The sequence below is a fragment of the Mobula birostris genome, chromosome 1, assembly GCF_030028105.1.
Source record: "Mobula birostris isolate sMobBir1 chromosome 1, sMobBir1.hap1, whole genome shotgun sequence".
Lineage (NCBI taxonomy): Eukaryota > Metazoa > Chordata > Chondrichthyes > Myliobatiformes > Myliobatidae > Mobula > Mobula birostris.
In genome coordinates, this window is record NC_092370.1 from 39,763,864 (window position 1) to 39,787,559 (window position 23,696).

Below are 23,696 nucleotides of genomic sequence, written 5' to 3' on the forward strand. Positions count from 1 at the left end.
TCCGGGTCTCTGGACTGCGTCCACAGAATTGCCTACCTGACCCCCTTACTATCGAGTCCCCTATTACAACTGCCCTCCTCTTCCTTTCCCTACCCTTCTGAGCTACAGGGCCAGACTCTGCGCCGGAGGCACGGCCACTGTCGCTTCCCCCAGGTAAGCTGTCCCCACCAACAGTACTCAAACAGGAATACCTATTGTTAAGGGGCACAGCCACCGGGGTACTCTCTATTACCTGACTCTTCCCCTTCCCCCCCCTAACCGTGACCCACTTGTCTGCCACCCCTGGCCCCGGTGCGACCACCTGCCTGTAACTCCTCTCTATCAACTCCTCACTCTCCCTGACCAGACGAAGGTCATTGAGCTGCAGCTCCAGTTCCCTAACGTGGTCCCTTAGGAGCTGCATCTCGGCGCACCTGGCGCAGATGTGGACGTCCGGGAGGCTTGGAGACTCCAGGGCCTCCCACATCCGGCACCGAGAACAGCAAACTGCCCTCACACTGATACTGCCCCTCTCCTCAAATAACAACAAAAAATGAATACCAAACCTTCCTCACCCCGCCCGTTTCCGCCTAAGCCCGTTGAGCCGAAGCCCTTAAGCCTTCACTCTGCTCCTGGCTCACTCCGCAGCCCGCAAGCTACGCTGCACGCTGTATGAGGCTCTGTTCCTTTTAAATCTTCCGCGCTTCACTGCCCGACGTCACACGCCTGCGCAGTCCCACCTCTCTGAACGCCGATGGAAAAAAAACCAAAAAATTCAAAAAAAAAGGCTTCCTCCGCACTCCCGCTCCGATTCTCAGACTTCCTTCTTCGAATTAAACCCAAAGCAGGATTTCTGTCCTTTTAAATCTTCCGTGCTTCACTGCCCGACGTCACACGCCTGCGCAGTCCCGCCTCTTTGAACGCCGATGGAAAAAAAATGAAAAATTCAAAAAAAAGGCTTCCTCCGCACTCCCACTCAGATTCTCAGACTTCCTTCTTTGAATTCAAGGTATCACTAATCACGGTATCATTAATTGAACTATGCACTTGTAGAGCATGGTATGCGAATACAGTTTGTATGTTGTAAATGAGACATTGGTGTAACTTCTGCATATTATTCGCTACAACTAATCCATATACTGTATATCAACATCAATAGTAACTGTGAAGATCATATGCATATAGCTCCCTCTGGTGTAAGAGCTAAGTACTGAATCAGTTGGAAAATAGGTACTTGTGTAAAACAGTGAATGTCAATGATGTGAGCCTCACATGTGATTACCTCTGTTTTTGATTGACTTCCTGAACGCATCTAGAAGTATACCTATCATATATGTAGATCAGGTATTTTGTTTTTGGAGTAGTATTCTTCAAGTTTATGGAACCTTGTGTTTTATTACAAAGCATCCTCTTATATGTATGAAACACCTTGGTTTCCTTGGCTGTGTAGGTCTAGGGAGGACAATCTCCGGCCCACCAAACTTGCGAGATTGAGGTGCGAGCCCACCCCAAACCCTCTGTTTGTGTGGATATTGTGTAATTTGCTACCCTGCTACAAGTGAATGCCAAGAAATAACAGAATACATTGCATACAATTAAAAGATTTATCTTTATAATTCTTAATTTGACTAAAGGGTTAGTAAAGAAAAAACAAAAAAAAGGGCCCATTTTAGTGAAACAGTCAAACAAGTTGGAGCTCACAGTTTCCCCAAGTCACTGATTCTCAATCGATCTCACCACAGGCTTCGTTGAATCACTGTCCCGCTCTGGGTTCAATCCTACAATCTCTGGTATCTTCTCTCTTCATCCCTCGAACCAAAAAAAACCCCAATCCAACCTTAGTGTCTCTCACCAGAGAAACTTCCCCTTCAATTCGACCATCCTAATTGGATGGCACACATTTCTCCTCATCTCGTGTCTTCAACAATAACCCAAACGTAAGCTGAAAACAAGCAGCTCGCACAGAACAGCGCAAAATGAAATACATACAGCATAACGGGAAAGAAATATGAACCAGGGCATTATATGTAATTATTATGTAAATAAGAGGATGACAAAATATAATCAAATAAGTTGGATAACCATATGCAAAGACATAATATTAATGAAACATTTTAATTTTTGCATAGATTGAGATAAGCTGACGTTCAAATTAGTAATATGGTGAATTTATTGAATATTTCAATAAAATTTTGTGCAACAATATGACTTGGAAATAGTCTTAATAGACCATAGAAATCTACAGCACATTACAGGCCCTTCGGCCTACAATGTTTTGCTGACCATGAAACCTACAATCTAATTGATTTAATAATAGGCTGGATTTAGCTTGCAATGTGAGCATTTATCTGACAATGATTTTATTTGTGTTTGGTCTGTTAAGAAAATCATAAAGCAGCTATTAAAGTTATACTTGGGTATATCAGATTCCCATTCAATGAAGCAGACTGGATAAATTAGACATATTTCTGAATGACAGCAAATGAGTGGTGTTCAAAAATCAATTTAATGTTCTGCAGAGCCTGTTTGTGCTCAGAAAAGAGCACCACTTTAAAGAAAAAACCTGCAGATGACTAAATATTAAAACTGGGGCACAACATAAAACAAAAACAAGACATACAATAATTACATCAGGTCATAATGATCTATTGAAAAAGTAGCTAATATGATGAAGCAATAATTAGCTACTCTTTAAGAAAGGAGGAAGGCAGCAGAAAGGAAATTCGACCAGTTCGCCTGACCTCAGTGGTTGAGAAGATGTCAGAGCTAGTTGTTAAGGATGAGGTGATGGAGCACTTGGTGACACAGGACAAGATAGTACAAAGTCAGCATGGTTTCCTTCAGGGAAAATCCTGCTTGATAAAACTGTTGGAATTCTTTGAGGATATTACAAGTAGGATAGATAAAGGCAGTGCAGTGGATATTTGGACTTTCAGAAGGCGTTTGACAAGGTGCCACACATGAGACTGCTTACCAAGTTAAGAGCCAATGGTATTACAGGAAAGTTAGTAATGGTTAGAGCATTGGCTGATTGGTAGGAGGCAGTGAGCAGGAATAAAAGGATCCTTTTCTGGTTGGCTGCTAGTGACTAGTGGTGTTCTATGGGGGTCGGTGTTGGGACCACTCTTTTTATGCTGTATATCCATGATTTAGATGATGGAATAGATGGTTTTGTTGCCAAGTTTGCAGATGATACGAAGATTGGTGGAGGGGCGAGTAGTGTTGAGGAAACGGGCAAGATGCAAAAGGACTTAGATTAGGAGAATGGGCAAGAAAGTGGCAAATGAAATACAATATTGGAAAATACGTGGTCATGCACTTTGGTAGTAGAAATAAATGTGTGGACTATTTCTAAACGGGGAGAAAATCCAAAAATCTGAGTTGCAAAGGGGCTTTGGAGTCCTTGTGCAGAACACCCTAAAGGTTAACTTGCAGGTTGAGTTGGTGGTGAGGAAGGCATATGCATTCATTTCAAGAGGTCTAGAATACAAGAGCAAGGATGTGATGTTAAGGCTTTATAAGGCACTGGTGAGGCCTCACTTTGAGTACTGTGAACAGTTTTGGGCCCCTCCTCTTAGAAAAGATGTGCTGGCTAGGAGAGGGTCAAGAGGAGGTTCACAGGGATGATTCCGGGAATGAAAGGGTTATCATACAAGGAATGTTTGTTGGCTCTGCATCTGTACTCACTGGAATTTGGAAGGATGAAGGGGATCTCATTGAAACCTTTCGAATGTTGAAAGGCCTGGACAGAGTAGATGTGGAAGGAATGTTTCAAATGGTGGGAGAGTCTAGGACAAGAGGGCACAGCCTCAGGATAGAGGGGCGCCCTTTCAAAACAGAGATGCAGAGAAATTTCTTTAGCCAAAGGATGGTGAGTTTGTGGAATTTGTTGCCACATGCAGCTGTGGAGGCCAGGTCGTTGTCTGTATTTAAGGCAGAGATTGGTAGGTTCTTGATTGGACATGGCATCAAAGGTTATGTGAAGAAGGCTGAGAACTGAGGTTGAGGAGGAGAAAAGAAAGAATCAGCCATGATTGAATGGTGGAGCATACTCAATAGGTTAGGTGACCTAATTCTGCTCCTGTGTCTTGTGGTCTTATAATAAAGAAGCACGAATAGGGAAAACTGGGTATTTGGGGAGCACAGAAAGCAATGTTGTAGAAGATAAGCAGCTTAATTATATCAATGTTTACAATTGAGGAAGAGAACAATATGGTCATATGACAGATAGAGAGTCTCCAATTCATGCAAGCAAAGTAACAGTAACATTAACATAGAATATAATGGCACAAAGGAGTGTTAAATTCCCAAGATATGATAGTTCCCCCGTGAAAGAAAAATTTAGACTTCCATGAAGTTCCTCAGAAGAGATTTAGCGATCTACTTTGGCTCCTGGTTAAACAATTATTTGCAAACTCTCAACTTTGTATTATCCAGCCGTGCCATTTCGACAAGGTCCTATAATCCTTTGATATACCCATGCCCTCCTTCTTATCCTTGCAACAGATTACTTGACTACTTGCCTTTGCTTTCAGGTGTCATCATCCTAAACTCTGCAGTTCTCTCCTTAAAATGATCCTCCCCTCTTCTTTCTTTTACTTTCAAACCCGCTTTAAAATCTGCCCCTTTACCTAAACCTCTGGTCACCTATTATAATGTTTCTTGTGTGATTTGGTGTTAGGTAACACAAAATGGAAATTTTTTTTTTGCCACTAATTCTTTCTCCTTTACTCTCAGAATACCTCGGTGTTAGAAAACCATCACTGGAGGTCAGCAGTGTGTGTGCTTCATGAATCTAAATTATTTTCACATTTTTCAATTGAGGAAAGGTGTGTATCTGGATTACATTTCATAATTTTTAATTAGTGCATGCATTACATGGCTGAAATTTAGAAAAAATTTCATATTTCTAAGTGAATTCTATTTAATAAACATTTCAGTTATGTCTTGATCATAAACATTTTGTCAGTTTTGCAACTTCCTTTGTGTTTATACATTGAATATTGCTGTTGTGGCCACAATACATGGTCAAGAGAGAGACAGGAATAGGTACTTAATTTTCCAAGATTTCAGTATTTTTCAAAAGATAGAGAAGTTAGAAAGGGGAGAGGGTGTTGGGAGTCCATTACTAATCAGGGACAATATCACTGCTGCACTCAAAGGGGGCATAATAAAGATTATATGGAGAGGTCTCAAGAATAGGAAAAGTTCTATAGTATCTGTGATGATACTGTAGAAACCCCCCAGTAGCCTTTGGGACATCAAGGAACAGATATGCAGGTAGATTAGGGAAAGGTATAAGAACAACAGGGTTGTATTGGGTGATTTCAACCTACCTAACAGACTGAGATTATCTTTGTGTAGGAGGTTTAGGTGGGGCAGAATTTGTTAGATGCATCCAGGAGGGTTGCTTAAATCAATATATTGATAGTCCAACAAGGGAAAGGTCCATTGTTAGGTAATGAGCCAGACCAAGTTACTGACCTTTCAGTGGCAGACAGTTAGGGAATAGTGATCACAGCTCAAGTTTTAAGATCGCTATTGATAAAGGATAAGCATGAACCTTGTGGGAGAGTATTGAAATAGAGAAGGCTATATTATGAGAGTGTTAGGCAGCAACTAGGGAGAGTTAATTGGAAACAACTGATTTTAGGCAAAATCCTATTTTGACATATGGCAGGAATTTAAAGACCAAAGCACAGAATACAAAGCCAATATGTTTAAGTAAGAAGATAGATGGCAAGGTAAGGGAACCTTCGATGTTGAGAGAAGTGGTGAATTTACTGAATAAGAGAAAGGAAATGCATTTAAAGTATAGGAAACTAAGATGGAACTGAGCCCTTCCGGATTATAAAGAAGCCAGAAAAGGACTCCAGAGAGGAATTGGAAAAGCCAGGAGGGGGAATGAAATGTCCTTGGAAAGTAGGATTAAAGAGAATCTCATCATCATCTGTACATACAACCAGAACAAGGGGATAGTTGGTGAACAGGTAGAGACACTCAAGATAAAGGATGGAATGTGCTTGGAGGTGCAGGATGTGGGTGATGTCCTAAATGAGCACTTTGCATGAGATTTTACCAAGAAGATGGATGCGGATGATAAGGAGATCAGTGTGGAGTGTGCTGACTTCCTATGGCATTTGAGATAAAGGAGGTGGAGTTGGGTTTCTTAAAGAACATTTAAGTTGCATTAGTTTCCAGTGCTTGATAGGATATACCGTAGGTTACTGAGAGGCAACAGATGAGATCGTTGGAGCCTTGACCAATCCCCTCTAGTGATAGGAGAAGTGTCGGAGGATCGGTGAGTAGCTAATATTGTTTGATATTTAAGAAGGGAAATGGTGCAGTTCCAGAAACTAGATTGGTGAGTCTAACACGAATTATTAGGGTTAGCATGCAAGAAAATGAAACATGAGGTAGTATATGGTAATATGTATGTACTTTGATAATAAATTTACTCTGACTGTAAGCATTTGGAAAACTGTGGCCTAATTAGGAACAGTCACCTTGGCTTTATGCAGGCCAAGTTGTGACTTAATTGAGATTTTTGAACAGGTGACGAAGCTGATGATGAAGGTAGATCTGAGGATGTTGACTACATGGGCTTTACAAGCAGAAATGAAAACTTTTGCCACCTTATTTCTGGCTTTTTTTGAGAACTATGGCCTTTATTGTGAGGAGTATATTGTAATAGATACAAGAATTTGTTTTAAGTGGATAAAGTTGAAGCATTATATCTCAGCTCTGTAGTAAAAGGTGCACGAGGAATGCTATTTCATTATTAAGTGTAAATTTTAGTTTTAAAGCTTGCATAAAATGATTACTCATCTACACATAATTGATATCTATATACTTATATTTAGTTATCAACTGGAAAGCCAGCTGGGTTCCCTAATTCTAGCTACAGACATAAGCCGCCAGAATGAGTTTCTATCACAACTGAGAACTCATTTAGACATGAGTGACTTGTGCTTAGATGATGACAGCCATCGACATTTCATGCTGCAGGTGAGCTTTGGTTTTCAGAATTTTTCCCAGAATTAAATTATTGTGTGGTTGTGTTATCTATTACAGGCATAATCCAGAATTATTTTAATATTTTACAGAAATAATATTGTCCACATTGCATCATGATTTTTATCAAAGGTTCAGAAGTTCACCTATGATAAAAGTATTCAACTCTGAAGTTCTTCTGCAGATAGCTGTGAAATCAAGAAAGAAAAGATGAGCAGCACGATCATCAACCCCTAAATCCTTCCTCCCTGCACAAACAAAAACAGAATAGGCATATCGACCCTCAAATCCCCCCACCCCATGCACAAAAAATCCGAGAAAGATGTATTTGTATCTCTACAAATATAGCTACATTAATTTTGCACGTCATTATTTTTCAATTGCTACTAACTTGATGCAAGGTGTGAAGTTTCTGTATTGCTTTTGTGAATTAAAACTTTGGATTCCTATTTATATGGTGTCTTTTAGAACCTCAGAATATTAACATCAAATGATGTACTTCATTCAAAAATAACAATGTGATAAAGACTCAGTAACTTTTACTAGTTTACTTTGATCAAAAACGCATATTGGCTAGTGTTTTGGAAATTAATTCTTTTTGTTCTTCTAATTAAAGCTGCTGAATCCAACTAACCATTAAATCTATCAAATCCTTCTAAATTCTGTAAATGGTATATTCAGTATTTAGCAATCTTTTCTCAGTCCTGTTCTAAATGTCTCGTTCTGAAATTGTGCAGATCCTCAGCTTTTTAACTTGGTAACTTCTCTACTTTACTCAAGCAAAATTCCTTTCCATGCCTCTGGTTGTAGTTCAAGAGGTTTCTCAAATAGTTTAAATTAACATCTTGGGAATTTTCAATATTAGTGAATCAGTATTCAAACTGTTCACACTGCTATCATTCATTCTCTTTTACTCATTTTTATTTTATTCCACTCCCTTTGTGTACATGACACCCTTTCCTTTTGTTTTTCTCTTTTCTAATTGTGTGTCTCTGTCTTCTGTGCTATTTGGTTATGTGCTCTGCCATAGGAATATTTGGCTGCTGTGGAGGCACAGTTTTGCTGCAGGTATTGAAGTTATCTTGGCTCCAGTGACCTCTGGTACTGCGTTTGTGGAGTTTGCATGTTCTCCTTGTGATAGTTTTGGTTTCCCCAGGTGTTGTAGTTCCTTGCCAATGACATTAGTTGGTAGTTTTATTGGCTATTGTAAATTCCCTCCCCCCCTCCCCCCCCAATGTAAGTGAAATGTGTAGCTGCCCTAAGGACATCCTTGGGTTGTGCTGGTTGTTAACGCATAAGACATATTTCACTGCATGTTTTGATGTACATTTGATAAACTATATCTAGTAGGCAATTTAGGTTTGTATGAATGCGTATGTGTAAGAGAATATGTTACAGGGAAGCAGGTGGGAGAATATGTCTGATAGGATTGGTCTGAAAGTGGGCATGGACGATAGGCTTCCTTCTGTAGTGTCGGAAATGTGAGAAATTTTATGACTATATAGATTAGGAGGCTATAGGTGGGGGTGTATGAGGTGTCACGGTGAGGGGTAACGCCTCTAGTGAAGGGACTTGTGTCCATTCTGGGGCAGCTCACTCACCTTTTGGTCCCCATCAGACACTCAGATCACAGCTGTGGCTCCAAGTAGCTGTTTGCAGCAGCCGCACCCCAGTGCACCACTTCAACAGGCGGACTAAACCAGGTGAGGGTAGCTGGTGGGCCTTATACCCTGGTGAGATGGGAACTTGCCTGTCCTAGCACGTGGAATCAGCTCTGGTGGACTGGATAGATGAGATCAACAGTGAGTTTTAATGATCAGGGACGCGGTTCTGCAACACTTCATGGAGAGGAAAGGGCATTACAAGTCACAGAAGAAGTCATGGTCGTCTACTGCAACTAAGGAAGTCCCCAGTTCTGATGACTACTTCATACCACTGCACCTAGACTTCCAAGCTTGAGAGAGTGGAACTGCCCTACTGCAATGGCTTTTCCATGTTTAAAAACTCTCCTGCATTGTTGGATTCAATGGACAGCCAGCAGTCAGAGGGTACACGGCCGTCGAAGTGATGGCTGATGCAACTGTAGCCGCCCCTCTGCATTCCCTATTAACCACGATATTCTTTTACTCTCTTTGCTTATAAATATTTTTCAACCTCTGCCAATAAAAAAAGGTGAAGACTCTTACTTCCACTGCCTTTTGAAGTCTCAAAGATCCACAATAATACCGACAGAGTAAATTTTGCCTCTTAAATGGGCAAACCTTTATTTTTAAAGTGACCCCTAGTTTTAGGTTCTCCCACAAGTGAATCCACATTTATTCTTTGAAGACTTCTCAGTGTCTGTTTTAATTAAGTCAACCATGTTAACTGTTCCATTATTTTACTTGCCTTTCACTTCTGTGTGTGTCAATTCTCCTGTATCGTGGATGCCTACCATATCTCATTTGGTTTTCTTCTGTTAATGTGAGATATTTATCTATATCTTAAATGCTAACGGTCCCTTTGTTGTATTATTTTATTTCTAAAAATACTGGAGGGTCTAGGATAGTTCAAAGTAAGATTTATTATTTAGGTACATATGTCAACATGTACAACCTTGAGATTCATTTTCTTGCGGGCATGCACAGTATATCCAAGAAACATAAATTAATCAATGAAAGACTGCATCCAACAGGATGGACAAATGACCAATGTGCAAAAGACGACAAACTGTGCAAATACAAAAAAATGCAATAGATATAGAACATAAGATGGAATCCGTGAAAGTGAGTCCATAGTTTGTGGGAACAGTTCAGTGATGGGGCGAGTGAAATTATCCTCAATGGTTCAAGAGCCTGATAGTTGAGGGATAATAACTGTTTCTGAATCCAGTGGTGGAGGTCCTGAGGCTCCTTTACTACCTTCCTGCTGGCAGTGGTAAGAGAAGAGCATGGCTTGGATGGTGGGGGCCCTTGATGGATGTTGTGACTGTGCTTCGTAGTAAATATGATGGACTTGGCTGTATGCACTACATTTTGTACGATTTTCCATTTATGGACATTGATATTTCCATACCAGGCCATGATGCAGCTGGTCAGTATACTCTATCACTCATCAATAGAAGTCAATAGAAGTCTGTAGAAGCTTTACATGTCATACCGAACCTTTGCAAACTCCTAAGGCAGTAGAGACGTTGTTGTGCTCTCTTCGTAATTGCACCTGGGTGCTGGACCCAGAATAGATCCTCTAAAATGAGGTATTTAAAGTTGCTTACCCCCTCCACTTCTGATTTCCCCCACTGAGGACTGGCTCATGGACCTCCAGTTTCTTCCTGAAGTCAATAAGCAGCTCCTTGGTATTGGTGACAGTGAGTAAGAGTTTGCTGTGTACCACTCAGCTAGGTACTTGATCTTCCTCCTAAATACTGATCTGTCACCTCTTTTGATTCAGCCAACAACAGGGCTGTTGTCAACAAATTAAAATATGGCACTGGAACTGTGCGTAGCTTCACAGTCATAAGTGTAAAGCGAGTAGAGTAGGGGGCTAAGCACACAGCCTTGTGGTGCACCTATGCTGATGGAGATTGTGGAGGAATGCTTCCGATCAGAACTCACTGGGTCTGCAAGTGAGGAAATAGAGGATCCAATTGCTCAAGGATGGGGTAAGGTTCCTGGGTTGAGTGAAGAGCCAATGAAATGGCATCTGCTGTAGACCTATTGTGCTGGTAGGCAAATTGAAGTGGATCCAAGTCACTTCTCAAGCAGGAGTTGATGTGTTCCATCACCAACCTTTCATAGCACTTCACAGACTGAACTCACAGGGTCATCGGAGCTATGGGAGTTTGTCAAGGTTCCTCCACGTTTTGATGGTCAAGGTGAGCATAGAGGGCATTGAGCTCACCTGGGATCACAATCTTTTTGTTTACCTATCTTTAGTTTCACTTTAAGAGTTAATAACATTCAAATCTTTCTGCAGCTGTTAAGCATCTTTCAGTAATAAAATGTGGTCTGGAACTGCCACTTCACATACGAGATGGCTTTCCGAAATTTGCACCCTTAGACTTGTATCTTACTTGGTCGCCAGAACTGCATGCCACTGATATGGGCCCTCGACCTATTGCACATCTCATGGTTCATTTAGGGCTTCTGGTTGGGGAAGATTCTGAATGATATTGTGGGGACACGCTCATCTACAACTGTTTTTATAAAGTCTGTGACAACTGTGGTGTATTCATTCAGATCCTTTGGGTCCTTGAAGATGGCCCAATCCACTGATTTGAAGCAATCCTGTAGCCACTTCTGCAACCACCTTTTTGTTGTCCTTACCTCTGGAGACCTGCTCTCTAGCCACTGCCTGTTAGCAGGTAGGAAGAGGACAGCCAAGTGATCAGATTTCCTGAACTGCAATTGGGCATGGAACAGTAGCTATTCCTTATCATAGTATAGCAATGGTCAAGTGTGTTGTGACTTCTGGTGCTGCAGGTCATATACTGATGATTGGGGGCAGATTTCTTCAAACAAGTCTGATTGAAGTCCCTGAATATGATTTGAAATGCATCAGCTGGGCTGTTTGGTGATTGACAGCATTCAATATCTTAAATGCCTGATTAACAATCGGCTTTTGGCAGTATGTAAACTGCCGTCAGGATCACTGAGGAGAATTCTCTATGCAAGTAGAACGGTTGGCACTTAATCATTAGATGTTCCAGGTCGGGGGAACAAGAGTATGATATAACCACCATGTCAGAGTACCACAAAGAGTTCAACATGAAACACACCTCCACCTTTTGCCTTCTCTGCATCAGCAGTTTGGTCCATCCTGTGTATTGAGAAGCCTTCAGGTTTTACTGACCTATCTGGCATGTTTGGAGTAAGCCATGAGTCCATGAAACAGAGATCACAGAAATTCCTCATTCCTTCTGATACTAGGTCCTCAATCCAGTTGCCAGTATTTGCTGACACATTTGGCATTCACAGAGTATGAAGGGACAGCTGGTTTAGGGGATCAGTATGGACAGGAATGATCAAACATATCACTAGCTCCTATATTGAGGTCAAGTAGGCCTGTACTATCAAGATGGATACTATTAAGTTGTGAAGTTGGGCTTCATTTATTAGTGACATTTGCAAGGATACAGGAGGCCATTTTTGCCCATCAAGACCATTCATTTTATTCTTCATTTCTGAAGACCTCTTCAAACTAATCTGTGTAACATATGCTCTTCAACAATTTCCCCAGCCCAATTCTTTTCATTGTTAACTTGCACTATAGATCATTTTCCATAGCCAATTAACATACCAATGTATCTTTTGGATGTGGAGGAAATTTAAGCACCTAGATGAAATCCACTCTGCAAATCTCTTTGTGAAGTTTTCCACTGAGATCTTCATCAGGCCCATTGTTAATGCCTTTGGAAAAGGTTGCACTGATTAACTCCCTAAGCTTCTGTACCATTGTAGTTAACTGAATTAATAGGAATTGTAAAAAAACAAGTCGTGATAGCAGTAAGCTAATGGACGCAACAAAGATTTAAAAACAAACTCGACTGCTTAAGTAAGTAAACTGTGTTCTTTTTACAGATAGCTCTGAAGTGTGCAGATATCAGTAACCCATGCCGGCCTTGGGAACTGAGTAAGCAGTGGAGTGAAAAAGTATCCCAAGAATTCTTCCATCAAGGTATATTGAGTGCATTGGCTCAATTTGCAGCAATATTAACTAAACTCTTTACCCCCACTCAAGAATATAGGTTTTTGAAACATAAAGACAAGTTCCATTTAATTAATACAGAGCAAGGAAAGGCTATAGGGGTATCTTAGCTTTTTGGCAAATTGAGTGTTATGAGATGTAGTGAATAAGTTAAAATCATATAATTGGTGATTTAAAATTTATGCTTAACTGAAAACAATAAGGAAAAGGAGTTTGGCTAACAGCTATACCACTCAAAATTCAAATTAAGTTGGGCAGTAACCAGTAAAGTTAATGCACTGTTTTGTTCATAATGAAAAATAGATCAGAGCTTCATTGTAAGTTATGTTAATTTGAAACCCAGACAGTAGAAAAAATGCAGCTGTTTTTTAAAACAAAATTTGGCTTTTTGGATGATCCTGGCAAAAATTAATCTGGATATTGCCTTGAAGAATTAGGTGTTCTGTAGTTATGTCATTTTAGATATGCAAATAACTTTCAATACCAACAAACCATACCTTCATTTCCTGTTCCTTCTTTGCTCAGAAGTTATAATTTAATGTATTTTATTTTTTCATGACTAAGAAAAGATGAAGCAACTTAATACTTCTGTATATTGTAGGGGAAGTTTGTATATAATGAAAATAGCAAAATATTGCAGTGAAAAGGAGGTAACTTATGCAATTCTGTACTACAGAAACAATTGAAATAATTTGTTGATTTATTGGTCATTTTTCCTTACATAGGGGACATCGAAAGGAGGAATAAGCTAGATATAAGTCAGCTATGTGATCGCCGCACAGAAACTGTAGCCAATATTCAAATAGGTGAGTGATATAAGTTTCAATAAAATACAAAACAATTGTCTTCTGTTATATGTACCTACTGGAGTATTGCGTACAGTTCTGCTTGCTCCATTATAGTAAGGATGTTCAGGCTTTGGAGAGGGTGCAGAAGGGGTTTACCAGGATACTATATAGATCAGTGGGCATGTGCTATAATGAGAGGTTGGACAAACCCGGGTTGCTTACTCTGGAACGGCAGAGACTGAGGGGAGACCTGATCGAGGTTTATAAGATTGAGAGGCATAGACAGAGTAAACAGACAGTATCTTTTTCCTAGGGTTCAATTTTATAATGCAGAGGGCATGTGTTTAAGGTGAGAGGGGTAAATTAAAGGAGATGTGAGAGCAAGTATTTTACAGAGGTGCCTGGATTACATTGCTGAGGTGAGAAATAACAGGGGCTTTGAAGAAACATTTAAATAAGCACATGAATATGAGAAAAATGGAAGGATATAGACATTGTGGAGGCAGAAGAGATTACTTCAGTTGGCCATTTGATTACTAATATAATTCTTCTGGCACAACGTTGTAGGCCAAAGAGCCTGTTCCTGTGCTGTACTGTTCTATGTTCTATTTACTGCCATTATGCAGGTACAATCATAGAGTCACAGAAAAGTACAGCACACAAACAGGACCCTCGGCCCATCCAGTCTGTGCTGAACCATTTAAAGTGCCTATTCCCATCAACCTGCACCCAGACCATAGCCCTCCATACCCCTACCATCCCTGTACCTATCCAAACTTCTCTTAAATGTTGAAATCGAGCTTGCATGCAGACTTGCACTGGCAGTTCGTTCCACACTCTCACGACCTTCTGAGTGAAACTTCACCTCGTTCCCCTTAAACTTTACACCTTTCACCCTTAACCTATAACCTATAGTTGTAGTGCCACCCAACTTCAGTGGGAAAAACCTGCTTGCATTTACTCTGCCTATACCCCTCATAATTTTGTATATCCCAAGCAAATCTCCCCTCAATCTTCTATTTTCCAAAAAATAAAATTCTAACCTATTTAGTCTTCCCTTATAATTAAAGCAGACATCCCACCTCTCCCGGAAGTTCCGGGAGTCTCCCACACATTAATAGTGGCTCCCTGATGCCCGCAAATTGTATACAATATCACGGAAATCAATTTTTTTGAGAGCGAGCGAGAGAAAGCAAGAGAGAGTGCAAGAGTGACCCCGAGAGCGAGAGAAAGCAAGCGAGAGAGAGTGAGCGAGAGCAAAAGCGAGCGAGAGAGAGTGAGCGAGTGCAAAAGCGAGCGAGAGAGAAAGCGAACGAGAGAGAATGAGCGAGAGCAAAAGTGAGCAAGAGAGAAAGCGAGCGAGAGCGAAAGTGAGAGCGAGCGAGAGAGAAAGCGAGCGAGAGAGCTTGACAGCGCGTGAGCAACCACGAGAGAGCGCGCGCCATGGCAGAGTGTTCCAAAAAAAATATAAAACGTACGTCACCTCAGACTACACTAAAGTGTACCCCTGTCTAATAGGGGTCAAAATAATGACGGTGTTGCTCGCTGCACTGTTTGCAACAGTGACTTTTCTATTGCCCATGGTGGGTTAAAATGTAAAAGACATGTTGAGATGAGTTTAACAGGTGTCATTCGTTCATCAGCATAGCTAACGTTATTTAAACTAGCTGGCTAGCTGCTAAGGAGCTACTCTATTGCAGACATCCCACCTCTCTCGGAAGTCTCCCGCAAATTGATGGTGCTACCTCCCTGAAATGAGTTTTTGCAGGGTGGGATGTCTGTTAAAGCAACATCCTCGTAAATTTTCTCTGTGCTCTTTCAACCTTATTTACATTTTTCCTGTAGTTAGGTGACCGAAACTGCACATAATACTCCAAATTAGGCCTCACCAGCGTCTTGTACAACTTCAACATAATATCCCATCTCCTATACTCAATACTTTGATTTACGAAGGCCAATGTGACAAAAGCTTTCTTTACAACCCTATCTGCTTGTGCTGCCACTTTCAATGAATTATAGAGCTGTTTTTCCAGATCCCTTTGTTCCGCCACACTCCCAAGTGCCCTGCCTTTTACTGTGTAAGACCTACCCTGGTTGGTCCTACCTAAGTGCAATACCACACACATGTCTGCATTAAATTCCATCTGACAGTTTTTAGCCCAATTTTCCAGCTGGTTCAGATTCCACTGCAAGCTCTGATAGTCTTCCTCACTGTCCACTCCAGCCCAGTCTTAGTGCTACCCGCAAATTTGCTGATCCAGGTAACCACATTATCATCCAGATCATTGATATAGATTACAAAAAAACAACAGACCCAATACCAATCCCTGCAGCACTCCACTAGTCAAAGGCCTCCAGTCAGAGAGGCAGCCATCTACAACCACACTCTGGCTTCTGCCACAAAGCCAATGTCTAATCCAATTTACTAATGCATCTTGAATGCCGACCAACTAAATTTTCTTGACCAACCTCATGTGGGACCTTGTCAAGTACTTTGCTGTAGTCCATGAACACAACATCCATTGCCTTGCCTTCATCAACTTTCCTGGTAACTTCCTCAAAAAGCTATAAGATTGGTTATACATGACCTACACACACAAAGCCATGTTAACTATCCCTAATGAGTCCATGTCTATCCAAATATTTGTATATCTGGTCCCTTAGATTACCTTTCAGTAACTTTCTCACTACTGATGTCAGGCTCACCAGACTATAATTTCTTGGTTTATTTTTAGAACCTTTCTTAAACAGCGGAACATTAGCTATCCTCCAATCCTTCGGTACCTCACCTGGTGTTAAGGATGATTTAAATATCGCAGCTATGGCCCCTGCAATTTCTGTACATACCTCCCATAAGGTCTGAAGGAACATCTCCTCCTCTGTAAGGGTCCTTGACCTCGCTGATGCTTTGCCTCACTTCTATCGACTCTGTGTCCACCTCCTGAGTAAATACAGATGCAGAAATCTATTTAAGATCTCCCCACCTGCCATATCTTTTGGCTCCACACATGGATTACGATTCTGATCTTCTAGGGGATCAATTTTGTCTCTTGCAATCCTTTTGCTCTTAACAGATCTGTAGAATCCCTTGGGATTCGTTTTCACCTTGTCTGCTCGGGTAACCTCATGCCTTTTAGCCGTCTTGATTTCTTTCTCGTACTCCGTAAGTACCTAATTTGTTCCTACCTGCCTATATCTGCTATGCACCTCTTTTTTTTTCTTAAACCAGGTCCTCAATAACTCTTGAAACCAAGGTTCCCTAGACCTGTCACCTTTTGTGTTTTATTCTCACAGACATATACAAGCTTTGTACTCTCAAAATTTCACTTTAGAAGGACTGCCACTTGCCAAGTATACTTTTTGCAGGAAAACAATCTGTCCCAATCCACACTTGCCAGATCCTTTCCGATACCAACAGAGTTGTCCTTTCTCCAATTAACAATCTAAACCCGCGGACCAGACCTATCTTTCCATATTTATGTTGGAACTAATGGCATTTTGATCACTTGATGCAGTGTTCCTGTACACGAACTTCTGTCATCCGCCTTGTCACATTCCCTAATAGCAGATCAAGTATTGCACACTCTCTCATTGGCACTTCTATGTACCGATTAAGGAATCTTTCCTGAACACATTTGACAAACTCTATCTGATCTAGTCCTTTTACAGTATGAGAGTCCCGGTGAATGTGGAAAGTTAAAATTGCCTTAGACCATAAGATATAGGAGCAGAATTAGCCATTCAGCCCATTGAATCTGCTCTGCCATTCCATCATGGCTGACCCCGGATCCCATTCAACCCCATACACCTGCCTTCTTGCCATATCCTTTGATGCCCTAACAGATCAGGAGACTATTAGCTTCCGCGTTAAATATACGCACGGTCTTGGCTTCCTCTGCAGTCTGTGGCAGAGCATTCCACAGATTTACTACTCCCTGGCTAAAAGAAATTCCTCCTTACCTCTGTTCTTAAGGGTCACCCCTTAATTTTGAGGCTGTCCTTTAGTTCTGGATACTCCTACAATAGGAAACATCCACCCTAGGAAACATCCACCTTATCTAGTCCTTTCAACATTCAGTAGGTTTCAATAAGATCCCTCTACATTCTTCTAAATTCCAGTGAGTACAGCCCAAAGCTGCCAAACTCTCCTTGTATGTTCACCCCTTCATTCCCAGATTCACCCTTGTGAACCTCCTCTGGACTCCCTCCAATGACAACATATCCTTTCTGAGATATGCGGCCTAAAACTGTTGACAATGCTCTAGATGCTGCTTGACTAGTGTCTTGTAAAGGCTCAGCATTATCTCCTTGCTTTTGTATTCTATTCCCCTTGAAATAAATGCCAACATTGCTTTGTCTTCTTACCACAGACTCAACCTGTAAATTAATCTTCTGGGAGTCTTGCACGAGGAGGTCCCTCTGCACCTCTGATGTTTGATACATTTCCCAACACTATCTTCCATATGGCACTTTATTGCCCATTCTTCCAATTTGTTTAAGTCCTGCTGCAATCACATTGCTTCCTCAGCACTGCCTACCCCTCCACCTTTCTTTGTATCATCAGAAAACTTTGCCATAATGCCATCAATTCCATTATCCAAATCATTGAATAAGGATGTGACCCTGAGGCTGTGACACTGCTGAACCTCACATCACAGTGCTAAGCAGTATTGCACCCATATTGTACTGTCTCAGTACTTTTATATTTGTGTGCTGTAGCACTTACTTTTTATTCGCGGTTATTTTGTAAATAACACTATTCTTTGCATTTCTGGTTAGGGTGCTAACTGCATTTCATTGGCTTTGTATCTGTACTTGGCACAATTACAATAAAGTTGAATGTAATCTAATCTAATCCAATCATTGACAAACAATGTGAAAAGCAACAGTCCCAATACTGACCCTTGAGGAACACCACTAGTCACTGGCAGCCAACCAGAAAAGGCCTCTTATGCACTCATTATCATCATCATCATCATCATCATCATCATCAGGTGCCATGCCCAGTTTGAGTTTTGACTGCCATGGCCCACACACTGTTTTGGGTCAAATGGATCAATTCATTGGTATTCATTTCCATTCTCTGGCTGCTGTCTCCATCATCATTTGTCTTTGTCTTCCTCTTGCTTTCTTCCCTTCAATCTTTCCCATAATTACCATGCATTCTAACTCCTCTTTCCTAATCACATGTCCAATGAAGTTACGTTGCCTTTTCATGATCTCGTATATTATTTCTCTTTTTGTGTTTGCTCTGTTCATGACATCCTCGTTAGATATTCGTTTCGTCCATGATATTTTTTGCATGCTCCTCAGAAACCACATCTCTGCTGCTACAATTTGTTTCCTCATGTTACTAGATATTGTCCAACATTCTGAGCCATATAATATAACTGGATAAACATAACATTTCAGTACTCTGAGGTGGATTGCCATGCCTAGTTTAGTATTGTCAGTATACTTTTCATTCTCGTAAAGGTGTCTTTTGCCATCCCTATTCTTCTTTTGATGTCCAAGTCGCACCTGCCATCTGATGTCATCCAGCTTCCTAAGTAGCAAAAGTTCTTGCACTGCTTCCTGCCTGTCAGTCATTCCTCTATCCATGCCAATATATTTCCTATAACACCACAGGATTTTATCTTGTTAAGCAGCCTCGTGTGTGGTACCTTATCAAATGCCTTCTGAAAATCCAAGTAACTACATCCACTGTCTCTTCTTTGTCCACCGTGCTTGTTACTTCCTCAAAGAACTCTAATGGAATTGTTGGGCAAGATTTCCCTTCAGAGAAACCATGCTGACTTTGACTTATTTTATCATTAGTCCCCAAGTACCTCGAAACCTCATCCTTTATAATAGATTCTAACACTTTCCCAACTACTGAGGTTAGGCTAACTGGCCTATAATTTCTTTTCTTTTGCCTTCCTCCCTTCTTAAAGAGTGGAATGATATTTGCAATCTTCCAGTCCTCCGGGACCATGCCAGAATCAAGTGATTCTTGAAAGATAATGACCAGTGCACCCGTTATCTCTTCAACAACCTCTCTCAGGACTCTGGGATGTTGTCCATTTGGCCCAGGTGACTTATCCACATTAATACCTTTGAGTTTGCCCAGCACTTTTTTCCTTTGTAATAGCAATGGTTCTTACTCCTGCTCGCTGACACTCACTGACCTCTGGCACACTGCTAGTGTCTTCCACAGTGAAGACGGATGCAAGTACCCATTAAATTCATCTGCCATTTCTTCATCCCCTATTACTACCTCACCAGCATCATTTTCCGGTGGTCCAATATCAACTCTTGTCTCCCTTTTACTCTCTATATAACTGAAAAAGCTTTTGGTATCCTGCTTTATATTATTGGCTAGTCTGCCCTCATTTCATCTTCTCCCCTCTTGTATAATAACCTTATGTTTCTTGCAACAGTCTGTAACCTCTCTACAAATTTCTTCCTCTAAATCACACAGAATGTTGGGTGGTCTATAATAAAACCTCATTAACGTGGTCATACCTCTCTTATTCCTCAGTTCCACCCATAAAGCCTCACTAGACGAGTTGTCCAGTCTGTCCTGACTGAGCACTGCTGTGACATTTTCACCATGCTCAACCTTTGATTCTTGAATTCATCTGAGGTTTTAACAACATCTGTCTCCACATCTTCTTTACTATCTATTCTGACACTCTGGTTCCCACTCCCCTACAACTCTAGTTTAAACCCCACCATGCAGCATTAGCAAATCTTCCTTTTAGGATATTAGTTCCACACCATTTTAGGTGCAAACCATCTCTTCTGTACAGGTCCCACATTCCCTGGAAGAGAGCGCAATGATCCAAAAACCTGATGCCCTCCCTCCTACACCAACCCCTCAGCCACATATACTGTATGATCTTCCTACTTCTGGCCTCGCTAGCACGTGGCACGGGTAGCAATCCTGAGATCAGAACCCTGGAATTTCTGTTCTATAACATAGCACCCAAGTCCCTGAACTCACTTTGCAGAACCTCATCACTATGTTATTGGTATCCCCACTGATATAACTTGCAAATGTAAAGAAGGAAAACAATAAATAAACTGGTGGGGGGGGGAGGAAGATCTTTCTACAGCTTTTTTGCTTTCTTTCATTCAAACCTCCCCTTGCTGAAACTTCAGAGCTGAAGCCTCAAATAACCACTGTCCACTCTAATGGCCACTCTGTTTGCCCCTGCCATATTTTAATTTGTTCTTGCCAATCAATCCAAACTGCCGTGAATCAATGCCTTATATACCCAATCGGCGAACCTGAGTGAGCTACATCTTCTCACGCTTCTAATCGCTGATTGTATAGGTGTGAAAGAATTCAACTAGCAAAATGACGAATGAGAGGGAAAAATATCAGTCATTTATATTTTGAAGAAATACATGTAAAAAGCAGGAAGTTTGAAATTCAAATAAAATAAGTCAGTTCGCAAACACGAGGGAATCTGCAGATGCTGGAATTTCAAGCAACACACACAAAAGTTGCTGGTGGAACGCAGCAGACCAGGCAGCATCTATAGGAAGAGGTACAGTCGACGTTTCGGGCCGAGACCCTTCATCAGAACTAACTGAAAGAAGAGCTAGTAAGAGATTTGAAAGGGGGAGGGGGAGATCTGAAATGATAGGAGAAGACAGGAGGGGGAGGGATGGAGCCAAGAGCTGGACAGGTGATTGGCAAAAGGGATGTGAGAGGATCATGGGACAGGAGGCCTAGGGAGAAAGAAAGGGGGGGGTACCCAGAGGATGGGCAATAACGGATGGAATACGAGGGGGAGGTGGGGCAGCTTTGTCTTTCTCTTCTACCATATTTCAAGACAATTGAATATTGTGATGACTGGTTTATCACAGTTCTTGTTAATTCACAGGATGGAAGTGACCAATTATTCTGAGAATCAATTAGTGTGTAACAGAGCATATTATAGTTAGTTTCATGTGTATAGTCTCAAAGTAAAATTCATTTTTAAGAAATTGTTTGATTTTTATGTCAAAGAGCTATTACATAGGTATATATCTTTAAAAAAAAGCAGTGATTGGTTTGTTTTTAATCTACTTGAATTGACACACTTACCTGTGCACACTTGCCTGTGACCAACGAAAAAAATTAAACTTCCTTGTTCCTTCGAGCAGTGTTTCAACTAAAATGAATATACTCATTTACTTAAGCTTTCATAATTAATATTGATAACAAATGTAATTGAGTATAGATTAAACTTAACAAACATTTTGTTTTGCACACCAGGTTTTATAACTTACGTTGTGAAGCCTCTTTTTGTGGAGTGGTCTCGATTCATCAACAGCACACTGTCACAGACCATGCTTGGACATCTTAGTTTGAATAATGCTAGCTGGAAAAGATTATTACAGGAACAGACCCAGAGTAGAGAGGATTCTATTTGAGAGGAAATGAACTGACATACCTCAGGAAAGCCGAGAATTCTTCTATTTCTCTCACTCCACTCATTCGGTGGGTGCTGGACAATGAATTATCAGCCTATTAGGCTGAAGGCAAATGAGATGATGCTTTTAGGTGAGGAATTGAAATATATTTGTAGGCTTTCATTGCCACGGTTGTATGTGTAGCCATGTCAACATAAACGTAATTCAATGCTTTCTTCAAAGCATCATATTGCTTCTTTGCTCCTTGCAAAGCCTGAATATAAAGCAATACACAAATACCTCAGTTGGCTTTTGTGAGACATTGAGCACATAAACTGCAATGGTGGCCACACTGAAGAGAATGGGAAAAGAGGGTGGCAGTGTCCCAGGAAGTGCCATTTATTAATGGTTAGTTTGAATACTGTTATACAGATTGATACTTGCAATTTCTGCACTCGGGGTTTTCTGTGGTTTTTTTAAGGCTGAAATATGAACTTAAATATTCTTATGTTGGTACAAGAAGAGCTTTTGTACTCTTCTCACCATTTTGGAGTGACTGAATGCATGCAATGAAGCCAGTCCTTTTTCTGCCTCAGAGATTTGTTTACAATGCTGTATTTTTGATACTTTGGTTCTGGTTCTTGCCTTGAAGCATAGTGAAAAAGGAACCACTAATTTGGGAAATGTTAGTTGGTAAGAATATAGAACAAAATATGCTGCAGTTTGTTTTTAATCTTTTGTGATGCCATTTAAGTTTCCATGGAAACCTCTACTGCCATGGTGTTCCTTTAGTGCACTGTGAATCCAGCCTTCATCTCTGATCACAGCTAAGCTTCAGCGTGTATAGCAACAAAGTGCTGCTGGCCTTTACCTTCTTAGGGGAGTGTCGAAGAAACAACATAAAAACAGATTAGTGGGTGAAATCAACGTATGAACTGCACTTAGTGATAGTTTGTTGTAAAGATCGGATCAGGATATTTGTCTGTCTGAAGCATTTGGAATCTGTATAGCAGAACATACTGCTACATTCACCACTCTGGTTTCTTCATAATGTGAAAATATGCATGAATTAAACAGCCAGATTGAAGAAATATTGCTAAAATGCCTTAAAACTATGCACAAAGCTAAGTGACCAAATCTGTTTTTTTTAAAGTGCATTGTTCCTCGACCTTTTGCGAGTGAATTGTTACTCCCCTATAGGCCTCGTCTGATGTGGAAAAATTGAACCCTTTGTAGGATAAGAATACAAATGTTCTTTTAAATTTCAAACATTCCATTTTGTATTTTACAATGTTTTAAATAGTTGATTATGTACAGTAAGCACAACTATATCTTAAGTTTGCATTTTTCAGTGAAACAAATTGGTGCTTTTCTCTTTTTAGTTAATTTGTATTCTAGGACTGTTTTTTTTAAAAAAAAAATTCTGTTTATAATTTGTTGCAACAGCCATCATTAGAGATGAAGGCTTCAATGTTAAGCTTAGGAACATTACCAGGTTGTTGGCAGAGTTGCCATATTCATATTTTGATATGCCTGTTGCTGTTTAAAATTTTGAATAAAAAAGTTGACATACCTTTTCAACTATTTGCCTGTTTAATTTAAAGTTTTAATTCTTGGAAATTCATCACCTGCATTGATGCAAAATTGCTTGACATAGAATTGTCAAACTTTCACTTTATAAAACGATTTGATTGAACACAGTACAGGTCCTTTGGCCCATGTTGTTATGCTGACCTTTTAAGCTTCTCCAAGACCAAGATAATACACCTCTATCAAATCATCTCTCATCCTTCTATGCTGCAACATATCCCTATAAAATATGCTCTCTAAGCCAGGCAGATTTGT

At 40.5% G+C, this 23,696-nt stretch overlaps 1 protein-coding gene across 2 annotated transcripts in view; it reads left to right on the forward strand.

Moving 5' to 3' along the window:
* The window catches only part of pde7a (phosphodiesterase 7A), a 170,319-nt gene extending 146,900 nt beyond the window's left edge, over positions 1–23,419 (forward strand). For both annotated transcript variants that reach the window (XM_072254435.1, XM_072254440.1), the window contains 5 exons: positions 4,717–4,808; positions 6,843–6,987; positions 12,552–12,648; positions 13,404–13,484; positions 21,715–23,419. In XM_072254435.1, coding sequence (XP_072110536.1) covers positions 4,717–4,808; positions 6,843–6,987; positions 12,552–12,648; positions 13,404–13,484; positions 21,715–21,872 — 573 coding nt within the window. In that variant the 3' untranslated portion in view covers positions 21,873–23,419. The remainder of the gene's footprint in view (positions 1–4,716; positions 4,809–6,842; positions 6,988–12,551; positions 12,649–13,403; positions 13,485–21,714) is intronic.
* The last annotated feature ends 277 nt before the right edge of the window (positions 23,420–23,696 follow it).